We start from the raw sequence: 27,477 nt of genomic DNA on the forward strand, positions 1-27,477 counted from the left end.
ACCTTTCCGGACGACCCCGCATTAACATCAGTGAAATGCCCATGGTGATCCACAAGCACTTGCAAAACCATGGAGAAGTACCCCTTCCGACTGATGTACTTGGTTGCAAGATGGTCCGATGCCAGAATTGGAATATGCATGCCATCTATCGCCTCTCTGCAGTTAGGGAAACACATTTCTGCAAAGCCATCCACAATTTCACACACATTGCCAGGAGTCACAGTCTTTCGCAGCAGGATGCGATTAATGGCCTTGCACACGTGCATTAACGCATCCCCAGTGGTCGACTTGCCCGCTCCCAACTGGTTCACAACCGACCAGTAGCAGTCTGGAGTCACCAGCTTCCACACTGCGATCGCCACACGCTTCTCCACCAAGAGGGCAGCTCTCATTCTGTTGTCCTTGCACCGCAGGGCTGGGGCAAGCTCAGCACACGGTTCCAGGAAGGTGGCTTTCCGCCTCCACACATTCTGCAGTCCCTGCTTGTCATCCCAGACTTGCATAATGATGTGATCCCACCACTCTGTGCTAGTTTCCCGAGCCCAAGAGCGACATTCCACTGTGTTCAGCTCCTCCGTGAATGCCAAAAGCAATCTAATGTTGCTGCTTTCCATGTCAGGACACCGCGTCAAGCAACTGTGACTGTTGTTGCCTTTGTAGCTTCAAGATTAACTCCACTGCCGCTCATGATGTGCTAGTGAGAGTAAGCAGAGCAGTGGAGAGCAGTGCGGGTTACATTCCTGCAGATAGATGTGGCAGGGAAAGCAGAAAACAAGGGACATTGAAAAATGTTCTGCAAACTGAAGACAGAAGCACATGGAATGCTGGGATGGAAAGCAGTGCATCATGGGGCATTAAGCCTGGACCCATGATGCGCTGCAATCCCCTTCGCCTTCCCACAAGGCCTAGCGGCAGAAGGGGGAGAGCTGCACTGTGGGATAGTTACCCACAGTGCACTGCTCTCATTGGTGCTGCAAGTGTGAACATGCTGAGCCTCCAGTGGAAGACAATGTGAAACACAACAGTGGTTTTCTTTAAGCACTCTTTTTTATCAGCGATTAAGCTCTTGGCAACAAAAACTATGGCAGTGTAGACATAGCCTAAGTGTTTATTATTAGTGGGAATAGACTTGAGGCATATTGCACAGCGTGCTGAAAGACAGGCTACAAAACCAGTTGTTTACTCTGAGTTCTAGTCCTGTTTCGTTATCATTGTAGTCGGAGGATTTATGTGGAACTGTTCTAGCCAAACTGTGGTGCATGTTGCTCCGTGTCTTCCCCCTGGTTAGCTCATTTCTGCAGTTGTTATGTTACCAGGGCATCATATTATAACATGGAAATGCTTGATTGCAACTACCCAGGCAAGACTGAACCAGGTAATAATAGTCAGGGTACTGCCCTGCTCTAACACAAGTCTTGTCCACACTACACTTCCCCCCCCTTGCTTCCCTTGAGTGGGTCCTGTGGGAGGGTGATCCCTGCTCACCCCTACCCTCCAGAGCTTGTCATTGGGCCCTGGCTGCTCCAACACTTCACCTGAGTCATCTGAGTGACAGCCAGCTGGTCCGCCTCCAAACTGCACCTGGAGAACATCTGTACAAGTTCATGCTCCATACCATCCACTGCCTCGCCCTCATGTCCTGCCCTGACCCCAAGTAACAGGACCTGCTGCCACCTGAGGAGGGCAAGGAACCCCAGTGAGTCAGTCTGTTCTCACTCTGGTTCCACACACCGCTGGGGGTATTAGTCGGCTGCTCTTACATGGAGCTGTAAGCACGGGTGTGTAGCTGGCATGGTTCATAACCTCCCCGACACCTGTCCCTTTTGCAGCAACAAGAGGACATCGGGTTTCACTGAGAAGGACTTATGTCATGGTCCCTGACACATTTTTCATGCCATGAAATTGGAAGGGCCCTATTTACCTGATCACGCCTCTAGGCAGAATGCCTCTGGGCAGTGTCCACTATCTGGGGTTCTCTGCTCGGTGTCCTCCTCTGGATCCCTAATTTTCAATCTTTGACCTTATTCCTGTTCCTGTATTTATTTGTTGTCCCCTGTATTGAGTTGTGACCTGGGTCCAATGGCTCCTCCCACTTGGTTGAGGGGGAGGGCCTAGATCCGCTTGTCCCCTTAATGGCAATTTGTGCTACAGTTCCCCTCTTCCCCCTCCCCCCCCCAAATTTCTCACTACTGCTACCACCAGTGGTAGACTGGTATCTTGTGTTTTACCATCATGTTGTCTAGACCTGCTCTGAGCATAGACAGACTACACAGAGTGGTCAGAACTTCAGCAGCCCCCTGCATCTTGCCTACACTAGTGTTCCTGCTATTGCTACTAACGGAGTTGCGCCAGCAGTAACAACAGTAGGAAATTCTGGAGGGCAGGAGGCTAGGGTAGCCCTAGCCACAGCATCCAGACACTATATTTTGTAGTGTAGATTGGGCCTACACTGATGAGGGTAACTGACTAGAACTCTGCTAGTGACAAACATGTTTATCCTGGCTGGGCCTGATGACAGCATGAACAAGGTGTTAGTTTTCCATCTGAAATCAGCCTGCTACATCTGTCCTGGGCCAGATGAAAACCTTAAAATAAATTGCAGACAGAGCTGCACTGTGTTTGAAGCATATTTCTGTACCCTGCTACAGCTTTGGACTTGGCAGGGCTGTAGCACAATCTGGGAACACTTACCACCATTTGGTCCTGTTCATATTTCAAGACCAATCCATGCTGGGAGCCAATCATAGCTCTCCTAATGTGGTAGAATTTATAGAGGTAGCTGGGACCCTTCCCTGAATCTAAGGGTTTGGTGCTAGTTGTAAGGGACGAATCTACAGAGGCAGCTTGAGGAGCAGTCTGTACTGTGTAGGACTCGTCCCTGTAACCAGTCACAAATAGCAGTGGAGACCCCCTCATAGCTCTGTGCCTCAATCAACATTGATTCTGCCACCTTCGTAGGTGTGATGTGGGGAGGGGGATCAGCATTTTAATTTTGCCACCTAGAATCATAGATGATTAGGGTTGGAAGAGACCTCAGGAGGTCATCTAGTTTAACCCCCTGCTCAAAGCAGGACCAACCCCAACTAAATCATTCCAGCCAGGGCTCTGTCAAGCCAAGCCTTAAGAACCTCTAAGGATGGAGATTCCACCACCTCGCTTGATAAACCATTCTAGTGTGTCACCATACTCCTACTGAAATAGTGTTTCCTAATATCCAACCTAGACCTCTCTCACTGCCACTTGAGACCATTACTCCTTGTTCTGTCATCTGCCACCACTGAGAACAGCCGAGCACCATCCTCTCTGGACCCCCCTTTCAGGTAGTTGAAGACTGCTTCAAATCCCCCCTCATCTCTCTCCTTTCTTTAAGGTTCTCTGCTCATTGTTTTCCAGGGGAAGCTCACATTGCTGCGCGACACCAAGACAGATGGCAGCTTCCTGGTGCACCACTTCCTCTCCTTTTATCTCAAAGGTATGTGAGAACGTGGAGCTCTGCAGAGAAGGTGTGACTTGCGTCGCCCTGGTAGAATCATCCAGCCGACACATGAACTATATCTGATGGGATAAAGCCTGGTTTTAGGGAGACTGTGTCCTCTTCTCATTTGAGCAGGACACTGGGAGTCAGACCTCTATTCCTAACTTGCCTTTGGGCTTTCTCTGTGATCTTAGGCAAGTCACTTCATCTCTCTGTGGCTCAGCTTCACCATCTGCAAAATGCAAAGCGTGCTTAGACATCGGGATGTTGTGAAATTAAATGAATGTTGTCAAACGCTCTGGTTTGTTAGGGCTGGAAGTTGCTATATAACATAAGCACAATCACGACCCACACGTTTTGAAATGTAAAAGGAATATTATGTTACAAATAGCAGCAACCTTTCTGGTACCCATGACTGCGTTTAAAAAAGAACAAACAAAAAACCAGCCCAAATGGCAAGTTGAGTAATAGTGTCTCTCCTGCTAATGATTCATCTGCTACAGCAGAGCAGGCCTGTCTAGTTGGATTGTTTTAAATACTATTGTGAGGAGCCCTGGACTTTTCCAAACCTCTCATGGCAAAGCTGCAGTTCTGGATAAATCGGTTTGGATTGTGATGTAATGTGGCTCTCAGGAACCAGCCTTCCCAACCTGCATTGATATTTAGCACATAGGTGCTGGTGCATCAAATTCTGTCCTCCGTTATGCCTGTGTATCCCTGTTGCACTCAGAGGGGTTGCAGGGGTGTCCCTGAGGAAAGAATTTTGCCAAACTTTTTCTTCATTTGTTTGAACTGAATGTAAAATATTGAGTGCTTTTGAAAGTGAAGGATGTATACAGCTGCATATTGACCTATGCACCATGCAGGCTTCCCATGGACTTCAGTTATGATCCTCAGCACTCCCTTATAATGTAGTTCTGTGCCCCAGCCCGGCTCTGCCAGTGCACTGCATTCCTGAGCAGCAAACACCCTTTGCTGTCCTGGAATCCCTCACAGTACTCCATCCATGCGCCACAATCCTGTGCTCCTGTTAGTCCTGAGACCCACCCCAAAGCTCCTATGCTTGGTCATCTCCTTTGGCAATGGGTGCTATTGGAATATCCAGATAGAGAAACTCTGCCAGTGAACCTCAGTCCAGCCTTGTAACACCCCCTGTTTCAGTGCTGAGTCCCTCCGCAACTCTGCCAGTGATCCTCAATCCTGATTGGTAGCACATCCGTATTGTTTGAGTATAATGTCACTGGCTAGCAGAAACTGCCAGACTGGTTGGTGACTTTCTGACATCATTGAACATTCACTGTAGGCTAAACTGACCCAACTGAACTCATTTTACTAAGCCACAGTCTGCAGTGGGGAGAAGCAATTGCATTGAATTAATTCCATGTGCCCCAAATCTCAAAGACCGTGTTTCTGATGGATACTGTGTTTTATGTTCCTCAAACAGCCAGGGCCTTTATTTTCCAAAAACCCGTATGTATGTATCTTAAAAGAGACTTCTGTGTTGAAATGTCTCATTTATCATTATGTCCAAGCTTGTGGATCTGTCAAGACAAGGACTAAACCATGTGCGTGCCCCATGATAGCCAAATGAAAGGGTCTTTTGATACTCCAAGAGATGTTAATTCATCAGACTAGACCATGTCTTGGTGTGGCCCATAGTCCTTATTTTAAAGACTCTCCAGCAGTAGAGAATGCTTGGGGCTCCCATGGCAGCAGGGAGGGGAGATATACGTGGCTTTTTTTAAAGCAATATTTTAATTTTTTTTTAACTGAACAAAGTTTTCTTTAAATGGGGGAGAGACCATTTATTTAAATGTTTAAAATAAACCTACATTAAATCTGAGCCAGTGACTCCATCGTGTGGTGAGAGTCTTCTCCCCTTGGGCTCTTTTTGATAGGCTTTTGGTTGACTGACTCTTCTTCATTGCAAATGCCTTGATAGTGGGAGCTTACAACATTGAAGGGATAACGTGTCTCGTCTTATTTCCCAGCTGGCTGTAAAGTCTGTTTTGTGGCCCTGCTCCAGTCCTTCAGTCACTATAACATCATAGCACAGAAGCTGGTAAGTCTCTTGGAATATGATCGCAACTATCATTCGTGCTTGAGTAGTGGGGTTAGGGCTTGTAGCCTTTGGAAGCTACTGCCACTTGAGAGCAATGCCATTTCTGTTCCATGACGGTCTGATTCTGGCCAGTAACGTAACTCAGTTTGTGTTCAGTAGAAAGCAGTGGTAGACACAAACAGGATTTTCTATACGTAACTTGCATGTTCATCCCCCAAAATCCGAGTCTTTTACAATGCATGCGCCTGATCCCATGAAGCACCGAGCATACTCAACTCGTTTTGAAGTCAATGGAAGTTGTGAATGTTCAGCATTGAGCCTGAGTTCAGGGCTTGCTTCTCCCTCCATTGAAAGTAGATCTTTAGCATGCGGCTCCTGTTACAGGGTTAGCTCTTTGATGTACATTGTTATCTTTTCTAAGCACCGTCATTTTGGGGAGAAGGATGATTTAAATGTGCAGGGAGCTAGCAGACATTTCTCAGAGGAAAGCTTTTGATTCAACTGGGGCAGATTTTAAACACTGATTAATTCTGTTAAAAGTTTAGTAAGAGACTGTATCTAAGAACTAAAGTAAGTTTAGGTGTAAGTGGGTGCAGCTCCACTGACCTCAATGGGCATTTAATACACTTACTCCCAGGTTCATTTTGGCCCAAAGTACTGGAATCTAAAGCATTTTTCAGGTCTGGCAGATTGTTACCAGCTGTCCAAGGTTAGGAATCCTTGAGAACTTTGATATTGGGTTCAGTGGTCCCCATATTTGTTATATGGAGACGGGCACAGGTAACCAAATCCACGTGGCCAGTCTCCGCTTATGTCTATCCCTGCAGTGTGCTGCAGCTGGGTTAGACCTAAGCTTAGGGCTGTGCTGAGTGAATATGGCAGTGGAACCGAATGGATAACATAGTATTTTACCTACTCGGTGGTTTGTGCATTAGGCCCAAAATAAGGCAGAGCAGTGGCTGTGTATATGAGATCTGTGGAGCATCTACTTGTGGCCTTGGGAGAGCTGGCTGGTTACGTGGTGCTAACTCTCCTCCTTGTTTCTGTCTGCTACATAATATTAAAAGAAGCTAAAAATACATTAAATGTGGTTTAGTCAAGCAATGGGTGTAGTTGCCGCAGTGATGTTATGCAATTGCAAATGGGTGGGGAGATGGGACCATGAAACAATCTCTATTAAGGCAGAGTCTGTGCTATGAAAAAGGTTCAGAATCCCTGAGATGGAGCAATCAAAGTCACTGACATGCTCCTGCAGAATGGGCTGGAAAGCCATTGTTATCGTAGAAAAAGATCAGTTCAACCACCATGGCCAGCCCTGAGCAGCCAGTGCAGGGTTACTCTCTGCAGTGTCTGCTTCAGGCCTAGGTAACTCCAGTATGGGGTTTCTTCTTGGGGAAGCTTGGTTACACAGGTGACTGGGAGTGTGGGGGAGGAGCCCTAGAAATATCTGGAGACACTGAACAGTCTCAGAGAGATTCCAATTAAGTCCTTAACAGTCATTCTAAACATCATCCCTTGCTGAACTTTATTCAGTTACTTGTAGGTAAACCTTGTACCACCTAAAGACATTCCTCTGCCTGTCTGGTGTTTACACCCTGCCCAGACTTGTGTGCAGTCACCCTGTTTCCCCCTTAGTCAATGCTTAGCCAAACTGCATATATTTAGCTCTCTGTCTTCCTTCGTAAATCTGAGTCCCTCCATCAACTTAATCATTTTTGTTACTCTTCTCTGAATTCCTTCCCTCGTCTCTGGCAGCATTAAACTAAACTAAATCTGGCCTGGTAGGTGCAATTTCATTAGTGCTGTAGCGAGGAACACTTGCTGCCTCACTGGGTAACATGATGCCTTTGGATGCAATTCAAGATTTCATGGGCTTATTTGTTTGCATTCTTCTTAGCGTATGCGCAACATGCCCCAGGTGACCAGGATTCATCACCGAATTTAGTCCGCTGGCCGGACCATTAGCTTCCCTGGCTTGGGCCAGGTACTGACTGGGAGTCCGAAATGAATGCTGATTCATGCCCCCTTTGATTGCATTGAAAGTCCATATTTAGTTTTCTGTCTGCTGTCCCAAGACTATGGATCTGTGTCTACATTGCTGTCAGCGGCATGAGTGCAGCATGTGTAGACATACCTGAGCTAGCTTTCAGCCAGCCTGCTTGAATAACAACAGCAAGAAAGCTGCGGCAGCAGGGAATGTACAAGCCCGCCCAGAATCCTGGGTATGTACTCAAGAGGCTAGCTCATGCTGTCATGGTTTCACTGCTGGCTAGCTAGCTCAAAGCTAGCTCTGGTATGTCTACATGTGCTGCACTCACAAGTCTGATTGCGGTGTAGACAGACCTTATGTTGTGATGTACCACATTGGTTCTAGGTGATTCTTGGTTTCTAACAATGAGTTAGAACACCTTACAATTTCAGAATAACATAATGGGATGAAGTGGCAATAGTTTGTAATATATTTATGAGGTTGTGCCTCCATTTCGCCTATATGCTTAATTATTATGTAGTGGGAGTGGAAACCGTCTGTTTGCTCTCAGGGCAGGCTAAGAGATATAGGTGTGATTGTTGCCTAGGTGTCTGGGCGTTGGCCCCTGTAGACGGGTCGGACTCACTCCTGTGGCGCCTCCTGCTGGTGATCCCGGGGAATTAGCTCGTTTTCCAGCACTGGAGCGCCCTCTGCAGGCCGGTGATCCGCCTGTCTTCTGGCCCCCCCGTGTCCCTCCCTGGACCCGGTGCCCTTTTACATGGGGGTGCTGTCCCCTGGCAGTAACCCCTTTCTCTCTGGGTCTCCCCTCCTCAGGGAACCCTCACCCTCTATCCCCACCTTGCCTCAGTGTATGGCTACTGCCAGTCATTGTCTAGCCCCACGTCCTGGGGCAGACTGCAGTATCAGCCTACTCATCACTGGCAGGGAGGGTTTGGACCTGCTGCTTTGGCCTGTCCCTGGGCTGCCCTCTGCAACCCCCAGTACCTGTTAGGCCAATGCTAGGCTGCAGCCTGGGGCTTTCCAGGCTGGAGCTCCCCAGCTCCTCAGCCTTTCCCCAGTCCTGCTTCACTCAGGTATCCAGTCTCAAGCTCCCTGCAGCCAGGCCCTTCTCCCTCTATAGCCAAAGGGAGACTGTCTGCTTCTGGCTTCCCTGGCCTTTTATAAGGCCCTGGGCTCAGTTTGCGGCGTGGCCCCAGCTGCAGCCACTTCCCCCAATCAGCCCAGCCTAAAGGCTGTTTTCTCAAGCCTCGGCCCCTTCCCAGGGCTGTTTTTAACCCCTTCAGGGCCGGAGCAGGGGTCCACCCTGCTACAGCCCCCATATCAGAGGAACATTTGAAAAGACAGTGGCAAATCCAATTGCCCAGCCATTGACATCAACCAACCAAGGACCCAGAGGGATTTGGATTTCCCCACCTCTCTGGAGGGAAGCTGAGCAACATTTTCCACCTGGAGAACAAAGGACTGGGAAGGTGTGATGTGGGGAGGCGGGGAATAAGAGCTGGCTGCTAGCAGGAGCCAGGGCTTTCACCTGGAGAATGACCAAGGAGGTCAGAGGGAGAGACAGAGCTGGAACAAAGGGGTTCACAACAGCTTGGCTAGGCTCTGGGCTAACCAGAATGGACTGTGCTTTAACCTTCAGTTCACTAGACTACCCACAGGACTTCCTATGCCATGTTCCAGTTAACGAATAAACCCGCCTGTTTTGACAATGCTGTATGAGTGTCACTGCAAATGCTGGACGAGGTGCATTAATCCCTCAGGAGTCTGTCTCAGTTGGACTCGCTGAACAGAGCTCACAGGGTGAAGAAGGGGTGCTGAAGGCCCAGAGGTCCAGTCTAAGGAGGCAATGAAGCTGTCACAGATTGTTCCAAAGTTGGGGGCATAGCACTGATCCCGTGGAGCCGTGACATACAGTAAGATGGCACTTCTCTAGGACCTTCCATCTTTGGCTCTCCGAGCACTTTGCAAGCATTAATGAATTGTCTTTCAGTGCCCAGTGAAACAGGCATAGATGGGGAAAGTGAGGCATGGAGGGGGTAAGTGACTCCCCAAGGTCAGCAAGTCAGTGATAGAATTGGATCTAGAACAGGCAAGTGGCAGACATGACTAATTTGATCAACTTAATGTACCCTCACTACATAAAAGCACATCATACATCCATTGGAAATTTACTATGTCTACTTTAAGATGAGGTATGATATGGTGCTGTTATGGTGAAAATGGGGATAAACAGTGACACATCAACACATTAAAATGACCATTTTGAAATATTTGCATTTGTTTGTTAGTTTAATGATTATGTATTATCTCAAGAAAAAATTGGATTTCTTTGTGACTTCAGAGCAACACAACAACAATCTGAAGGGTGAAACTAAATCTAATAATTTGTATGGGTATCACTGAAATGTAATAGAGCTGGTGACATTTCTAGTCAACCTCATTATCATTATCTTGTTTATTATCTCTGAGAGTGGAGGGGGGTTACCACAGTCTTCATTTCCTTGGCATGTCCACGGTTCAGTGCAGTGATGATTGTTCTGACTACAGACACAGTTTATTGTGCACCGATCTCTACTGCTACAGGCCTTGTAGAAGCTCAGATGCCATTGGGCCATTGAAGAATCCAGAAAATAGTTCATCATCCACATTTTTCCATCTGTGTTGCAATGGTGATCCAGTATCTGGTTTACCTGTGTGCGCAGACATTCAATCTTTGTTTGCCAAGATGCTCTTTTGACATGCTCTTCAAAACTATCCTCACATGGTGGGAATTTGGCCAGTGACTTGTCCTTTGAGGTGCAAGTAATTCAGATCTCTGTGGGTCTCCTTTTCTTTCCCGCTCTGGTCATACAGCCCTGCTACCAACTTACTTGCTGCAGAAATTGCGGCTTGTCTGTCTGTGATGGAGTAGGGACTGTCTGTGTGGGGGATGGGAGAGCTGGGGATTACTTTAGGTGAGGGACAGGACCTAACCCTGTAACCTGAGCCAGGGAGCAGGGAGGTGTGTCAGCACCCGTACCCGGGAAGCTGGACAAAGGAAGGGGCCGGCTGGAGGGAGTTTAGTTTAGTTTCGGTTTTGGGCTGGGTGGTTGGAATTCAGGGGACTAAGCTTCCTGAACCCCAGAAGGACTTGATTGAGGAGTTCTGGTTGTGCCTACAAGCTCTGCTGTAGCCTGTGTTCCTGTTGTCCAATAAACCTTCTGATTTACTGGCTGGCTGAGAGTCACTGTGAGTCCCAGGAAGAGGGGTGCAGGGCCGGACTCCCCCACACTCCGTGACACTGTCACCTTCTCCCAATTTGGCAATATCGCTGAAGTGATAAGCTCTCTTTGTTTTGACAACATTAAACACATTTTTTCCCCAATACCAAATAGGGATGACACAGAGTCACATCCTGTTAATGCATGTACAGCGGAAGTCAGGAGTAAGTGCATCACAAATCGCATGCTCTGGTATGAAGCAACAGCTTGTCAGTTGTGCTGGTAATGATGCCTATTTCAAACCACATGTTATGCGTGTTCTATTTTTGGAAAGTGCTGAACAGCAAGGAGGAAAATGTCTGTATCAGGACACCAAGACCCAAAAGCCATGATGGCACATACTGCATACAGCAGGATCCTTGTGTCTGCTTCCTCTTGAGTACTGGACAAATCTTGGGTTTCTTCAGCACCTCTACTCATGATGGATTTTGCTACTTCATCATTAGAAAAGCTTCCTGCAAAAAGGAATGCGTGTATTGGGTGTGCGCCTACACTTTCAGGTGCATTTTGAACCATATATTTACAGAGGAATTTTGCAAGTGACTGCTTGTTGAATGCCATGTTTAGAAACTTTTCCCAACGAGGCACAGGTTGATCACCAATCACCTGATATTTCTTGCACCCAACTGTAGATCCTGTCCAGTTCTGACTTTCTGCAGTTTTCAGAGTTACTGTTGCCATATCTGTCAAAGACTTAGATTACAGAATTAGCTTTGTCAAATCCTTTTAGGACCTGCCTCAATGACTCAGCAGCCAGTTCATCGAATGTGTGGAATTTGTTTCTACCCGTCATTTGCGTGATAGCCATGTACACTCTGATTTTTGTTTGCATGATCGTAGCTCATGTATTCTTTCACCTTGAGCTTCCAGCTGATGCCCCAGTTCAGCTTTGTCTGTTCTTATCATTGTTCCTTCACCATAGAAGAGGGACATAGGCACAGGTCCTATTGGGTGACTGAGAACAGTTGCCATTGAAACATCATCTCTGCATCTTGCTAAGGACCTGGCTCTGTGGAAAACAGTTTCTGGACAGACAGCTCTGGTGAATATTCCTCCCTTGCCAGACTTCAATTTGGTCGTCTTGACCAAGTCACTAAATGTTCTGATACCAGATTTCTTGACTGAGCTGAAGCAGCTGTGTGTCCCATCAGAATCAAGTGCATCGTTCATAAATCTCTCCATTTATTCTTAACCAACATCTGTTTCAGTTGAGACTCCTGCACATCTCATGTTACATGCAGTAGATGTGTTGGTAAGCACCTCTGGATGTGATTCAGGATCAAATGGGTTTGTCACATTGTTGATGACATGGTTGGTGAGAGCTGTAACATGATCTTCACCCCTTTTCAGTGCAGAGGCAAGGACTTGTTTGTGGACTTTGTCTTAACTACTTCTTGTTAGGCTATTTCTTTCTCTCATGGCTTTTACATATTCGTAATATGAAGCTGTGTATTGTCATCTCTAACACAAATACTGACCTGTGCGTAAGTGTCACTGAATTAAAAGGCAAGTTTCTAGACTGTTTCAAAGGCTAGTACTGCATGTCTAGGTAATTACAAATTAAAACCTTCTACCATGTAAAGTAGATGCTACATTGTATATGTAAAAGCTTACAAATGGAGAGGAAGCATTACATTAGGAATTCATGTACATTGTATCTGCCCCTGTACAGTACAAACTATGGACACAGCAAGCTATTGCTGCTGGTGTACAACCTTCAGTTTGAGACTGATCTGGCCAGCAAATTTCAACTGGAAACACAGAAAACTATTACAGTCACGTGTGAATAACGTTGACAATTAAGAATATCTGATGTGAAAACACTTCATGTTGGTATATTTCAGAATGCTGATATTTGCTGTTTTTGCCACATGCTTCTTCCTTTCTGAAGAAAAAATTCTTGCCCATGCAAAACCATTCAAAATATTTTAATACATTATTGGTTGGGAGCTCTGACCAATAAATACCACATTAAGGTGTTGATATGAACGTAAACAGTAAAAACTGTAGCTATGTTGCAATATTTCCAGAACTATGGGAAAAACAGGCTCTCTCATTTTGGGTACTATTGTTTCACCTCATCTACAGGCTTATGGCACCACTTGAAAGCTCCACATCATACCCCATGTAAATATACATAAAATAAACGTTCAAGTGATATATGATGTGGGTTTGCGTATGGTGAGTACATTAAACTCCCAAAATAGGGCCCTTTTTGGAGAATTTCCACATCCCTCTTGGTTCCCAGTATACCAGTCTCTTACAGACACACCTCAGTCCATCTAGTGGCCCAAAACTTTGACTGGTGGACAAGCCTGTCTTTTCTAGCATGGCTGCCTGAACCATATTACAGTCCCATGGCCGCTACCATGTAGGTTTCCTGAGCTTCCCCTGTCAAGTAGGTGCTAGCTATAGGGCCAAGGTTCCCTTTTCCAAACCTGCACCCATACTGCTACTCTTTCAAAAGCAACCAAGAATTGGTCAGGGTCATCCACAGGGCTTGTCTTACAGAGGCCAACCGCCTGTGTCCGGTTACTGTACCCCACTCCAGGACTCGCCAGACCTTGGAGTATCTGCTGCTGTGCATGGGCTTGCTCTTGAATAAAATCCTGCAGGCTTTTCTGTTGCTCAGCCTGCCCTGTAACAGGGACTGTCTGTCCAGGTGGTGGGTGTGCTGGAAGGCTGGCAGGGTCTTCTGCATCTCCTTCTGCTGTTCTCTGAGCCATTGAAATGTCTTCCATTGCCTCAACTGCTGAGCCTCTGCACCAGCTGCCATGGCAGGTTCTCTGTCAGCATGAATAAGGCAGATCCCGGACAAGCCCCCACTTGTAACAGGGCACGGCCCTCTGCTCCTGTCTTCTGTAAGCGGCTCCGACACCTCTGCTCTGTAACCACCATGTACTTTGTGTTTGTTTGATCAGCCACCACCCTCTTTCCGTTCCATGCAGCAATTCTCTGTACAGTGTCATATAGTCAATAAGAGAGGGAAGGGATCTCTCCACCCCCTGCACTTCCTTCCTCTGCTCCTTTTCTACTCTTGCAGTTAACTGGATAAATAGCTCCTCAGATTTCCCCAGCCCAGGCTGCTCCAGTAATTAGTCACCCCTTCCCTCAGTCAGGCCCTCTCCAGGACTAATTGGACTTCCCGTGACCAGAGTGCTGGTTCAGCTGCTGGTTCTCTGCACTGTGTCACAAGGGGGGAAAGATGCTTGTAAAGCTGAGGTGTTCTGTGCCATGGCCAGTGGGTTGGGTTTGGTGCTTTATAAAGCAATTGCATTTTGCTTATTTCACTTATTTATTTATTTTGTATTCCCAGTGCACACAGGGGCCTTAGTCACAGACCAGGACCCATAGTGCTGGGCACTGAACCAACAGAACAAAAAGAGGGTCCCTGTCCCAAGAGGCCTACAATCTAAGAACAAGGCAAGAGACAAAAGTTAGTGCCCAGTTATTCCCTTGTAATAGGAGATGAACAGGCGGAGAGCTCAGACCCAACGTGAGTGGAATGAGTTTTCCTTGGTAAGATGATGAGATTTCATGTAAAGTTTTATTTTCTCCTCCCAGTCACACATTTCTTAGGAGGATTGTAGTAAGTAATAGCACCTGCAAACTAGATCTCCACACTTCAGCCCAAATCAGCTTCTGGTGGACTCTGCTGGTTCTGTGGCAGCTGTAACAGGGAGCAGTTCTCACCACTACTGAGGCAGCTGGAGCGGGGAGATTTGCAGCCAAGCTGGCAACTCTGTTTACCTTGGGGAAATCGCATCATGTTAGAAACTGTGTTAATTAACATGATGTTAAACGTCACTTAGCAGCTAGGTGAGACAGTGCCCTAGGGATAACCATGTCCAGCCGTGAGCATCCTTGCTTACATTAAGGGGTATATCATGTTGGTTAATATGATTTCTGTCCTGATGCAATTTCCCGGTGCAGACAAGGCCTATGTGTTTGTTATTAATAGGTGTTGCTGTCATCTCTCTCTCTCCTGGGAGACTCTGAAAAAGTGAGAGAACAATGAGGAGTAGTTGGAGCATGTGTGTGATGCAGATTGAAATGTTTTGTTCTTCACTGCTCTGAACAATGTTATTGTCCATAAAGGGATGTGCTGAAAGGAACAATCCAGTTCTTCCCTGGGGAATTCCAAGAGACAGTTAAATCTCCTGACTTTGGGCTCAGTGCTCTGAGTTAATCTTATATTATAACTTCAGGATTCTCTGTGTGGATGGTAGTCCTTGAATTCCTTGGAGGCTCTTTGACATTGAAGGTTGTGCCATGGGTTATTTAAAGCCCCCTAGATTTGCAATAAGATCTTGGATCTGATGCAGAGGTTACATCAACTTCTGTCTAAATTAACACAGTGTCAATCTTAATACAGGTGTTTCATGGATGGATAATTTGGCTATTAGACTTGGGCCTTGTTTACAGTGGGGATTTTCCCCAATTACAACTGTCAGTGTAGCTGCACTACCGCAGACTCCTACTGGAGGCAGGCTAAGCCGCAATCTGCATGGATGCAGCTTCCTCTGATTTCACTCACCAGTACAAATCATAGCATGTACAGGGTTTGGTTTTGTTTTTTGCCTGTCTGTATTAGGGTTTTGCACCTCTGGCTGAAATCCCCAGTGTAGGCAAGGCCCTTCTGTTGGGGAGGGGCTATTATAAAAAGCAGTTACCTTGTAGTTCAGCACGGGATTATTAATTGTACTTAAGAATCAGGCCCTTCCTTAGGTCCTATAGCCCGTATGTGAGTAGAGTCCCATTTAAGTCCAGATGAGTAAGGGCTGCAGATTGGACTCTAGCGCTATCTATTAACGTTCGATGATCTCAGTGTGATTTTATATGTACAAATTATGTTAATTTTAACAAAAAGTAGAGCCTTTGGCCCACTGACACTAATATCTCCTAGCTAAAATGTCCCAGGCACAGAGGAGCTGATTACTAAAATGATAATCCTATTCTATTTAGTGGGATTTGGAAGTCCAAGGCATAAGTAATATAATTGCATTGTATACTTATGAGGCTTCATTCCAAAGGATCTCAAAACACTTAGAAACGTGGTGATTGTTACTTATTTCTGTTTCTGCGAGAGGCTGCATTGTGCTAGGCTCTGGACAAAAAAAAAAAAAGGTCCAGAAGAACTTAAAATCTAAAGGGATGGCTTTACTCGCTACGGAAATCACAGCTTTAGCACAGAGCAAGAAATTCTCTGCTGGTGTAAAGTTGGCACAGTGGCAAGTTACACCAGTGGAAAACTTGGCCCACAATCTTTTTTGTTACAGTGGGGTGACAGTGATACTGTACTCTGAAGTGATTCTCCAAAGAGAGCCTGGTGTGTTTCTCTGTTTCTTGTCTCATTGACTCCAGAACAAAGTTTGCTCAATTTACAAGATAAAAGATGTTTAGTTTTCTTTTTTCTAAGTACCAGCACTGCCAAGTCAAAGCTGGGTTCCTAGCGCCTGCTCTGCTGGTGATGACCTTCCATCAGAACTCTTAAGAGTTCCACTGCCATTGCACAAGTAACAGTAGAGTCCTTCTCCCTCTCCTTGACTGATATCAGCTTTTTAACAGAGAAAAAAGTCGTGGAAACTTGTTCTGGTTATTTAAAGTCTGCAGAAGAGATTCTGAATACATCCAGGGGAGCAGCATCATTGAAATCAGTATGGTTTTGTAAGCTCTTTGGGGGCAGGGATTGCGGTTTTGTATATGATGTAGTACCTCACACAATGAGACCATGGATTTTCAGACCACAAGGGACCATTAAATATCACATGCCATTCAATTTTACTCAGATACCTCTATGTTGAGCCCAAAGATTTTAATTCTACTAAAGTATTTCAGACCTCAGGAGACAGGCAGAGAACAGGAGAGATCAAGGTACCACCAAGTGCCTGAGGTCCCTGCAATGGGAGGGAATTGATTAGGTGTGATCTGCCCGGTTATCCCAGCTGGCAATCCTTGGTCCATGATGCAGAGGAAGGTGAAACACCCCCCCCAAGGTCTCTGCGAATCTGACCTGGGGGTAAACAGACAGATTTGTATTCGGGAAGGCATTGGTTTGACCCTGAACATGTGAGAATGACATGCCAGCAAGGCCTCTAGACAGAGAATTCTCTGTACCTAATCAGAGAACTGGTCCACCCTGTCCGGTCTCCCATCTCCAGCTGTGGCCAATCTCTCATGCTTCTGAGGAAGGTGAAGAGAAACAAACCTAGAATACATCTGGCTAATTGTGCTTCAGGAAAAAAACTTCTTTCCTCATCCTTGTGGGATGAAGCCATGGTCTTTAAGCAGAGCTGCAAACATTATAAGCATGTTAAGGGCAATGAAGGCAATTCTGTTCTCCCCGGCCCATGAAGGAAGACAGTGAACAGGAGGATTCATAGATTCCAAGGCCAGAAGGAATCCTCATGACCATCCAGCTTGAGCCCCCCTCCTTCTTAGAATTTCCCCAAGAAGCTGGATTAAAGCATATCTTTTAGAAAGATTTCTAATCTTGCCTTAAAGGCTCCAAGCGATGGGGACTCCACCACCTCCGTTGGTAAGCTGTTCCAGTGTCTAATCACCCTCCCTGCAGGGGAACTGCATCTTATTTAAAGATTGAATTTGTCCAACTTGAACATTCAGACATTGGACCTTGCTGTGCCTGTTTAGCAGGGTTGGAAAGCGCTTCCCCCCCCCCCCCCCGTCAGCTCTCTTGTCCACGTGTTAGTGCCTGTACGCAGTGATCATGTCACCTCTCAGCCTTCTCTTCAGTAAGATGAATAAATTGGACGCCTTAAGCCTCACACTGTAGGGCTTGTTTTCCAGTCCCTGGAAAATGTATGTGGCCCTCCTTCTTGAAGTGTGGTCACCACAACTGGACACGGTATCCTAGTAGCAGTCTTACTAATGCAGTGTACAGAGGCAAGATCACTTCTCTTCCTCTACTTGATATTTCCCTTCGTACACATCCAGGGATTGCATTAGCCCCTTTTGCCACAGCCTTGAACTGAGAGCTCATGTTAAGGTGATTATCTGTGATAATCCCCAAGTCCTTCTCGGAGTCACTGCTTCCCAAGAGAGAGGCTGGTCTACACTACAAAGTTAGGTTGACATGTCGCCTTGCATCGACTCAAATTTGTCTCCCGTCAGTATAAGTGCCCTGTGACAGTGACACGGTAAAACCACCTCCCTGAATGACATAGAGCCATGGTCGATGCCGTGGGAGTGTAGACACTTTGTGACCTATGTCGACCGTAACGGTCCTCTACCCCAACGTAGCAGAACACAGGGTTCAACTTCTCTTTGGTTTGTTCCTAGTTAAAGAAGTAGCAGTACAACAAATAGAAGAAGAATTTTCTGCTTTTCGTTCCCTTGCAGTGTTAGGCAGAGGAAAGGACACGTGGAGAAAGAAAGAAAGTATACGGGAGAAAGTCCCATCAGGAAAAGGAGAAGGAGATGCACCTGGATATGATAGGGCTTCTTCAGCAGCAAACACAGATGCTGCAGACTGTTGATGACCAGCAGGGGCTCACTTCTCTTTGCAGTCAATGGAGAACTCCATTGTGGCATCTCCTTACCACCCCCACTCCAAATTTCTTCATGACATCAGGGGCTGCATCCCTTCCACACCACACCAGGGGACCATAAGGACAGCTTCACGAACGCTGACCTGTGAGAGCTATGGGTGCTATATGTGTCGCCAAAATGGTCTGAAATGGATATGAGTGTTCTTTCCTCTTGTTAAATTCTGTCCTGTTAATTTGTTTCAAAAGTTTTTAATGTATTTGCTTTTAATTACAGATTTTTTTTTTGCACTGGTTTTGTTAGTAAATAAAATTCTATTTTTGGAAAAATAACTCATCTTTATTACTTCACAACATAAACCCTAGGATGCCTAGTGGAAGTGAAAGCTCACATTGGTTGTTGTCCGGTGTGATAGAACTCATAGGATCAGTGACAAACCCATCGTAATATGGAAATCTGCCGCTTGGGAATCAATGTCCCTGTTTGCATCTTTCTGAGCGGTCCTTTGCTCTTAAAAATGAGAGCAACATGTACTTCACTTGATCAGCCAGCTTTGATGTTAGTGAAGCTCCTTGGTGATCCACCAGCACTTGCATAACCAGAGAAAAACAGGCCTTTCTGTTGGTGTACTCTGTGAGCAAGATGTGCTGGTGCCAAAATAGGCATATGCATGTCACCTATCTCCCCACTGCAGTTTGGAAACACCATTGCTGCAGATCCATCCACTATGTCCTGCACTTTGCCAGGAGTCACAGTCCTGCATAGCAGGAGACGATTAATGGCCTACACACTTCCATGACAATGGCCCCCATGGTGGATTTTCCAACTCCCAAATGATTTCCCACTGACTGGTAGCAATCTGGCTTTGCTACCTTCCACAGTGTGATTGCCGCTTGTTTGATAAGACCTACCTTCCTTGAAACCAAGCTGACTGGCATTAATTGTATGTTTAGCCTCCATCCTCCAATTCTTTGTTGATAGCATCCCAAATTAACTATTCCATTATTTTACCCACGGGCGACATTGGACTAACCCGCGTATGATCACTCAGGGATTTTTAACGCAGCTCAGCAGTTTATCAAGAGGGGGGCAACTAACTATGTTTCACACGGGCTTTTTGGTTGTTTCCATCTGTCATGTAATAGAATGTTTGTTTGGGGTTTTTTTTGGCCTGGAAACTGGTTTTTCCCTGATGTGACTTCTTAGTTGCATAATAAGCTTCAGTATGATTTCCATTCCCACCCTGTTTTCTTGGCAGGATTCTAGTGGGTAAATATCACCTGCAAGCTTGATTTCCACAGTGTTTTAATCCAAATCAGCCTCGGGGGGGGTGTGTGTGTGTGTGTGTGTGTGTGTGTGTTGCTATTGAGAGTTGCTGTGATCTGTCTCTCCTGGGAGAAAGTGAAAAGGTATTTGTCAAAATTTACAACCCTGTCAACTGGCAGTGATGGAAAATGTTGCACCAAAGCCACATTTTCTATACTGCCTTGTATAGTCCTTGTCTGGCATCAGCATTGATGAATGACTTTCTCTGCCCAGCTGGGAAAGGAAGCTGCGTAGATCTGCCTCTCATATCACGAGCAGTGCATATGTGGCAGCTGATAAGCTCTGAAGGAGTGCATCCACAAAGAAGAGAATGCGAGGTTAGCCTTCCTGGAAATGACCTCCTCCCTGTCTGGTGAAACCTTCTCTCTTCTCTCCCACTGCTGCCGTCTGTGATAGGGTCTTTTGGGAAAATGCCAAGCTTCCAAAACAGCTGGAACTAGTCACTTGTAGTGAACATCTCTTACAGACCAGACACTCACACTAGCTTTTCCAAATAAGAAAGCGAAAAAAGCTGAAATCTACCATGTTGCAGCCTAAATTTTGATTATCTAATAAGGGAGGGGGTAGATGTAGCATGGTGCTAGAAATCAGGAGACACGGCTCTATCCCTGCCTCAGCCACTGACCTTGCTGTGTAACCTTGGGCAAATCACTGCATCTCTCTGTTTGTTTCCCCGTCTGTTAAATGAGGATAGCTTCCTAGGAGTGCTGTGAGGTTCAGATGATGTACAATGCTTATTAAGCAGTTAACTAAGGCTGTAGGAACATAGCTATTTTTACCTTTCTCCCTACTGTGCACACTAGAAACTTCACAAATTTATTGTCTGCCTCTGGATCCCATCTCTCCTGGGACTCCTGCCTCAGAGGATTTCGGCAATTCTCTCAGGTGGATATACAGACACACTTAGCAACTCATCTAAGAAAAGAAGCAATCTTCCTCACTACATTACAGCTACCATTGTTATTGTCAACATATGCCAGGCCTACTGGTATATCTCTCTCCTAGCATTCAAGAATGAACCAATCTTAGCCTGGCTTGCCAGTTGTGAGTATTGAGCAATGCCATATTGAAACAAGGCTTGCTGCACCCTTTGGTAAACTTTCTGTCTTATCCTCGCTCCTCTGGCTGCCTATTGTACTGATTAGCAACCCAATTTCTAGTGAGCCAAAACACTGAAAAACTGTCTGCACTAATTTTCCTCTTTCTCCCTCGTGGAGCAACCTTCATTTCAAAAGCATAGTCAGATCAGTGTGTAAAAATCTTATGGCTAGAAAAGGTGCTCCTGAAACGAGATGATAGAAGAACACGTGTTACTGAAATAGCTTTGGTTGATTATGGCTGTAACAGGTGCCGGATTTTCCCCCAGAACAGAGTGAACCAGAGATGAATACGCCAGGCAGCTACAATGGACTCAACAAAAGAGAGCCAAATTGAAAAAGGGAAGGGGGATGTTCTAGTAGTTGAACGATGGACTGGGACTCAGGAGACTGGGACCTTTTCTCCTGCCCCTGGTGTTGACTTTGACTTCATGGGCAAGTCAGCTGAGGCCTGACTTTGAAAAGTGCAGGGCTTTTTGTAACACCAGTTGATGTCCGTGGGAGCTGCAGGTGCTCTGGACACCTGAAAATCAGAGTCTGGACCAAATTCACTTCTGATATAGAAGTCCTGTGAAATCAATAGAGTTACACCTGAGGTCAGTTTTGTCTCTGCTGCCTTAGTTTCCTCATGGTAAAATGGAGATAATGGTGGTTGTGATGCCAGATAATCAGTGTTTGTCAAGCACGTTGAGATTCTTGGAAGGTGCTAGAGAAGAAATATTAGAATTTAAGTAACATAAAGTGTTGTGCCTGGGAACCCATGTAAATGGAGACTTAATTGTAATAATAATTCCTCTCTAGCAGCTGCCAAGAATCCCAAAGTGTTTGAGGCAGGGCTTGGGTGGCAAAGCACAGAACTGGGTAGGAACCCTGCCAGGGCAGGGAACAGCAGAGTAATCTCTGATGTATTTTTACTTTCTATAAACCGCCCAGCTACTGGGTTGGCCTGTTTACAGTGCTCTGCGTAACTGCAGGCACACCTGGCTTGTGGGTGGCAGCTACATTGGACGAATTAATGCTGCCAAGTGACTGTTGTTTCCACAGTGATGGCTAAAAAATGTTGTAAGAAGGTGGCAATCGTAAGTCCTCCACTGTCCTTGAAGGCCAGATGAGTGAACTGTTCACAGCAGAGCACGTGGGGGAATGATGAGCTCAGACGTGGGAAAGTACAGTATCAGCTCTTGGATACCATGCTGCTGGGTGCCATAGGAAACCCTGAGATAGCCCAAAAGATCTACATTCCATCACCTTGTTACTGCGTACGATGAGTGCCTCCCTTCAAGGGTTACTGGCTCGTCTCTGGAGCCCTGGCTGAGTGCTGGGTTTGCGTGGTGCACATCTGGCTGAGGGGACAGTTACTGAGCGCTGGGTGTAGAGGAGAATTTTGTGACTTTCTCAGTCATTCCTCCCTTCTCCCCATCCCAGACTCTGTCTTGGGAAGTTTAGAGACTGCTTGACACAAGATTTAGTCAGGCTGGGTTCATAGAGAGCTAGTGCTAAAATGCCCTGATCCTCCTGCTGCCAAAAGGAGAGGTGCAAAGAGCAAGTGTTCTTGCATGTGAAGCAGTAGAGAGTTCGGAAGGAGAGCCTGTCTCAGCACAGGATGGGGACCCAGGCATGCCTAGATTCTAATCTGGGCTTTTACACACGCACTCTGGCTTTGGGCAAGTCATTTCACTTCTCTGGCTTCCCCAGCTGTAAGATAACAATGATGCCACCTGGGTCCCTGCGGTGATGCGAGGACCCATTTAATTAGTATGTTTTTAAGGTTCTGTGAACTTGAAAAGCCACAGAAGGGTTCAGTGTCTGGATGTTGCTATTCCTGACTGTTCTTTGGGACCATCTGCTGAAAAGGGGATGGTAAGTGTGTCCAGCAATGTGTGAAACAGAACTGGCAGACTTAGTGGCTGTGCAACATCCAGCTGGGTATTGGCTTTATTAGCATGTTTAGATGAGACTTTATCAAAATAGGCCACAGATCCACTTGGGACTCCACTGGTATCATTCTTCTGCAGCTGTTTGTTTGTGTATGACACTATTTCCCCCTCCTCCAGGGAGTCAGTCTGACTGCAGCAAAGGAGCGGGGACAGCTTGTGTTCTTGGAAGGCCTGAAATCCTGCTTTGATGTCTTGTTTGGTGAGGAGCAGCATGTGGGGCAGACCAATCCCCTTCGGTTTGTAAGGTAATGCTCTGGGGCTTTGGAAGAGGCACAGCCAGTAACTCTTGGGATTAGAAATGTTGCCACCTGTTGTGATGCTGAGCTCTCAGTCTGGTTCCTGGTATCTGCATCACAGACATCAGCATGACACCTACCACTAACTGGCCTCACTTTGCAGCAATGAGGTGAAGGATTGGGACTGAACGCCCTCTCGAACCCTCCTGAGCCGAGCAGGGCTGAGGCAACAGTCGCTGGGCAGTGCGTGTGTTGTTTGCACTGCAGCTGTCCAGGCCGTACCTGTTGTGTGGCTAAATAAAATGAGTTGCTCTCATGGGCTGTCAGTCCAGCAATTCTCACCGGCATTAACTTCACACTCGCAAATGGAAATGAATCAAAACCCTGAAATACCCAGACTGCTAAGATTATCCCTTTCCCTCTCTCTTCTGGCTGCTGAGAGAGGGACTGTGCTCCATCCTCTGCTCTGTTCCTGCCTTCCTTGCACTCTGTAGTCTGCCAGTGAGCTGTAAAAGTGCTGAGTGAATTACTGAAACTAAGGAGCTAATTAGAGGGGAATCTTTCTCCCATCTGAAGCTCAGCTGTATAAGCCACCAGGGCAGCTAAGGACAGAGCTTTGCAGTAGGGATCTGCTATTACTGTTTTCTGACGTATAACTCCAAAGGCCGGTTTCTGTAGACACTTGACTACACACTGCATTTGTCCCATTATATTAGTTTGGAAGCAGACTAAATTAAGGCAGTGGGACCCCTGACTAGTGTGGGTACAGTTACAGCTAGGGCTCTACCAAATTCACTGTCCATTTTGGCCAATTTCAGGGTCAGAGGATTTTAAAAATCATAAATTTCATGATTTCTGATATTTAAATCTGAAATTTCACGGTGTTTAACTGCAGGGGTCCTGACCCAATTCTGAAGGCGGCAGTGCAGAAGTAAGGGTGGCATGGTAGGGTATTGCTGTGCTGCTAGACGGGGGGCTGCCTTGAGAGCTGGGCACCTGGCCAGCAGTTGCTGCACGCCAGCCACCCAGCTCTGAAGGCAGCACAGAGGAACGGGTGGCAATACTGTGACCTCCTACAATAACCGTGTGAAACCCCCCAGTCCTTTTTTGGGTCAGGACCTCCAGTTTGAGAAATGCTGGTCTCCCCTGTGAAATCTGTATAGTATAGGGTAAAAGTACACAAAAGACCAGATTTCACAGTGCATAATGCATTTTTCACGGTCTTGAATTTGGTAGGGCTCTAGTTATAGCTGTATAAAGGTGGATATATCTGTGCAACGCACATTTATGCTAGTATAACTGCATCCGCATTAGATAGGCTGTACTGCTCTAACTCTGGGCATGTCTACAGAGGAGCTGGAGCCATAACTTCCAGCTCAGATAGACAGATCCACACTAGCTTCCAGCCCAACATTGCTGCGATTCTGTGCTATAGCTATTGCAGTACAAAAACCATGCTGAGACCAGGCCAAGTGAGAATTTCTGTTCTTCTTTCCAGCGAAGATGGCTCCAACCTGAAAACCATGTATGAGTTTGTCCGGACATCCCTGATGGCCTCTGGTAGTGATTCCTGGAAATGCCCCGTGTTGCTGGTGGATGATCTCAGCGTCCTGCTCAGCCTGGGTGTGAGGCCGGTTGATGTTTTGGATTTCATCCATTACTGCAGAGTTGCAGTGTGCTCCCAGTTAAAGGTACTGTTGTGTAGTGTTCCCAAAGTTCAGTAACTACAGCCTGGGTCGCTAGGTGGTGCTCTTCCCTCTGAGTCAGTGCTGCTGAGCAGGGGTGAGCAGGCACCGTGCTCTGTAGGGATGGGCAGAGTTCCTGACTGCTTGTGGCCATTGCAGATCCTGTGGCGCTCCCTGTGTGGGTGGGGCTTTCCCCTTTAGGATCCTGACCAGATTCTAACTCAGGTAGTTACATGCTATCTACCCAAATTCCCTCTGCTGTTTCAATTCAGTCTAGACAAAGATATTTCAGAGTGCCCATCTCCATAGTGTTTAAGTGCCAGGATGTAGCTATGTGATACAGTGTTCATATCCTGTCCTAAAGTGCTGTGTAGTGTTGCTGTGTGCTGTTAAACATTTGCCATGTCCCACCCCAGAGGTATTTGCATTTCAGTAGTCAGGAAAGTGATAAGTAACCCTTCTTCCTCCTAGGGATATTGAGGCGTAACGAGTTAACAGCTGTAAAGTGCTTTGAGTTACTTGGACGGAAGGAGGAGAAGTTTCTATTCTCTTTATTTGGTAATCTCTCTCTTATTACAGGAGCGAGGTGTCCTGTGCTGAAGCTCCTTGGTGTTTTTTGACACAGCAGGACGCTAAAGTAAATGAAGCCCTGCCTTGCCACTCACCAGAGTGGAAAGTAGTGGGAGGAGGGGGAAAACTCCTATACATATGATTTTTAAATGGATAGTAGTCTTCCGATGGAAAAAATGGATTCACTAGGTGAAAGGGCCAGTTGAAAGCAGAATGTGAAAGAGGACAACTTGAGGATGGAGGTGGGGGAAAGAAAATCCCACCCCCACTGCTTTTTAAACAAGTCAACTTTGTAATCACCAAACAGCACCATTGCACCCTGTGCCCACTAAGGAGAAGGGCTGGTTCTGTTACAGCTAGCTCAGCTTCCCTGGATTAAACTGTTTGTTTCACTTTAATTGGGGAAAAATATATATACAGCTTTCAATCGGCAATTTCATAGTTTAAGAATGAAGTTATAAAACCAAAGGCAGTTGGAGCATAGTTCAAATTTCTCTCCTTTTATGTACACACCCGGTGTGTCATCAAAGGAAAATGCAGAGTTTTAACAGTGTGTTCCCAGGGACCAGAATATTCAGGGTCTTTAATCACTGCTCCAGAGCCATTCTTTCGCTAGTCCTGAAAGCATCTGTGCTGATCCCTTCAGATATCATTTCAACAACTGGGCTCTCACATGCTGTTAGCCAGAGAGGAATTTTTTGTATCTACACTACTTTTAAACTGGGTATCAAAGGCATAAAAGATTGATTCCCAGAGCTAGTGTTTCTTGAGAAAATAGCTCCTCAGTTCACTGCAAAATTCAAGTGGTGGAGGGAGAAAGCAAGATATTAATCAGAACAAGGTGATTTTAATGGTCTGATATGTAGTGACTTTTCAGAACAGTGTCTTAATTTTTAGTTCAGGTTACTAGTGGTCTATTGGACTTCAGATCCCTCAGTATAGCAGGGCTTTTTAGTTATTAGTGAACCTAGCAAGTGCCAGATCATGGACAAGTGTCACTGTCAATTCCAGGATAACTCCCATTGATTGGGATGGGAATGGAACAACCACTTGCACAGTTCTGAAATTGATTATATTCACACACACACACAAAAAACAGTATGTATGACTTGAGGTAACATTTCAGAAGTTCTCCTTATCTGTGTACAAGTAACTCCTGACAGTATTACTGCTGAAAGAACCTTAAAATATCAAATTCATCTTTTACTGTTTATGCAGTGTTTTACCCTTGTCCCTCAATTTCCTATAGCTTGGATCACAAAAATAGACTAGTCAGTATCACCTTTTTATTCTCTTGCTGGCTGCTAATGCTGCAATGTTTGGGATGAAAATGGTGCCAGTAAATGTCTGCTTGTTTGGAATATTGTTTCCAAAGTAATTTAAAAATAAATAAATAATTGACATATTTTTATTTCTGTACAAGGTAGGTTTTTTTTTCTTTTGGAAAACTTTAAATTTGGGCTGGAATTTGGCTTGACTTTAAATAGTCAGTGGGCTGAGGCAAAGACTCTCATGATATATTTTTAATGGAACTAGTTTGGGATTTTATAAAACTTCTTTCTTTTCTTTCACAAAATGTAAACATTGGACATAATCCCCCAGGCAATTCCCCTTCAGCTAGTTCTCTTAGATGGTTCTTTAAGGTATAGCTCACAGGTTGGCCAGACAGATCAGTTTATCTAGTGTTGGCAGTTTTTGTAACAAAGGTTGGATGTATTTTTAGGCTGGAGAGTTTTATATAAGCTTGGTTATTCTCCCACTCGGCTCTGATTCAGAACCCAGATTGACGCCGATACCATGAAGCTAAGTGGCTAAGTAGCTTATTAGCAATGTGTTTGTGTGAGCCCGCGTCTCTGATCTCCTCTCATAATCCAAAATTGATTGTCAATGAGTCATTAATTCCGGTGTGACACTTTCTGTTCCAGGGGAATATAGTGGTGCTAGTGCACAGCAATGATGATTCAGAAGATGAGGAGAATGAACTGGTCGTGAATTCCCTCTGTCACCAGAGCAACCTAATCCTTTGGGCAGAGGGGCTGGCTACCGGCTTCTGTAAAGATGTTCACGGACAGGTAAATCTTGTGAAAGCATTTTCCCTGCTTCCAACGCTGTCATGAGACATGATAACTTATTACATACACCAATAATGCATGGCTAGAGCCTCAGGTGCAGCCAGGGTATGATCTGTGCAGTTCAGAGGGTTGGGTGCAAGTGGGATTTTAAGCCCCCTTTGTAGCTCCTGATTCAGGCACCAGTCTGGCCCCAGCATAATTCAGATCAGTCTTAGGGCTAACTTATATCCTGCTGCCCCCAGCAGCCAAGAATGCTAGAGC

The 27,477-nt window shown here is 45.9% G+C and overlaps 1 protein-coding gene across 1 annotated transcript in view; it reads left to right on the forward strand.

The window, feature by feature from the left end:
* The window catches only part of ELP6 (elongator acetyltransferase complex subunit 6), a 32,296-nt gene that overhangs the window by 3,604 nt on the left and 1,215 nt on the right, over positions 1 to 27,477 (forward strand). Inside the window, exons 3-7 of the mRNA XM_039527661.1 lie at positions 3,394 to 3,472; positions 5,467 to 5,537; positions 22,771 to 22,898; positions 24,388 to 24,580; positions 27,070 to 27,216. Of these exons, the coding sequence (XP_039383595.1) occupies positions 3,394 to 3,472; positions 5,467 to 5,537; positions 22,771 to 22,898; positions 24,388 to 24,580; positions 27,070 to 27,216 (618 nt within the window). The remainder of the gene's footprint in view (positions 1 to 3,393; positions 3,473 to 5,466; positions 5,538 to 22,770; positions 22,899 to 24,387; positions 24,581 to 27,069; positions 27,217 to 27,477) is intronic.

Source organism: Mauremys reevesii, linkage group 2 (assembly GCF_016161935.1).
Source record: "Mauremys reevesii isolate NIE-2019 linkage group 2, ASM1616193v1, whole genome shotgun sequence".
Taxonomy (NCBI): Eukaryota; Metazoa; Chordata; order Testudines; family Geoemydidae; genus Mauremys; species Mauremys reevesii.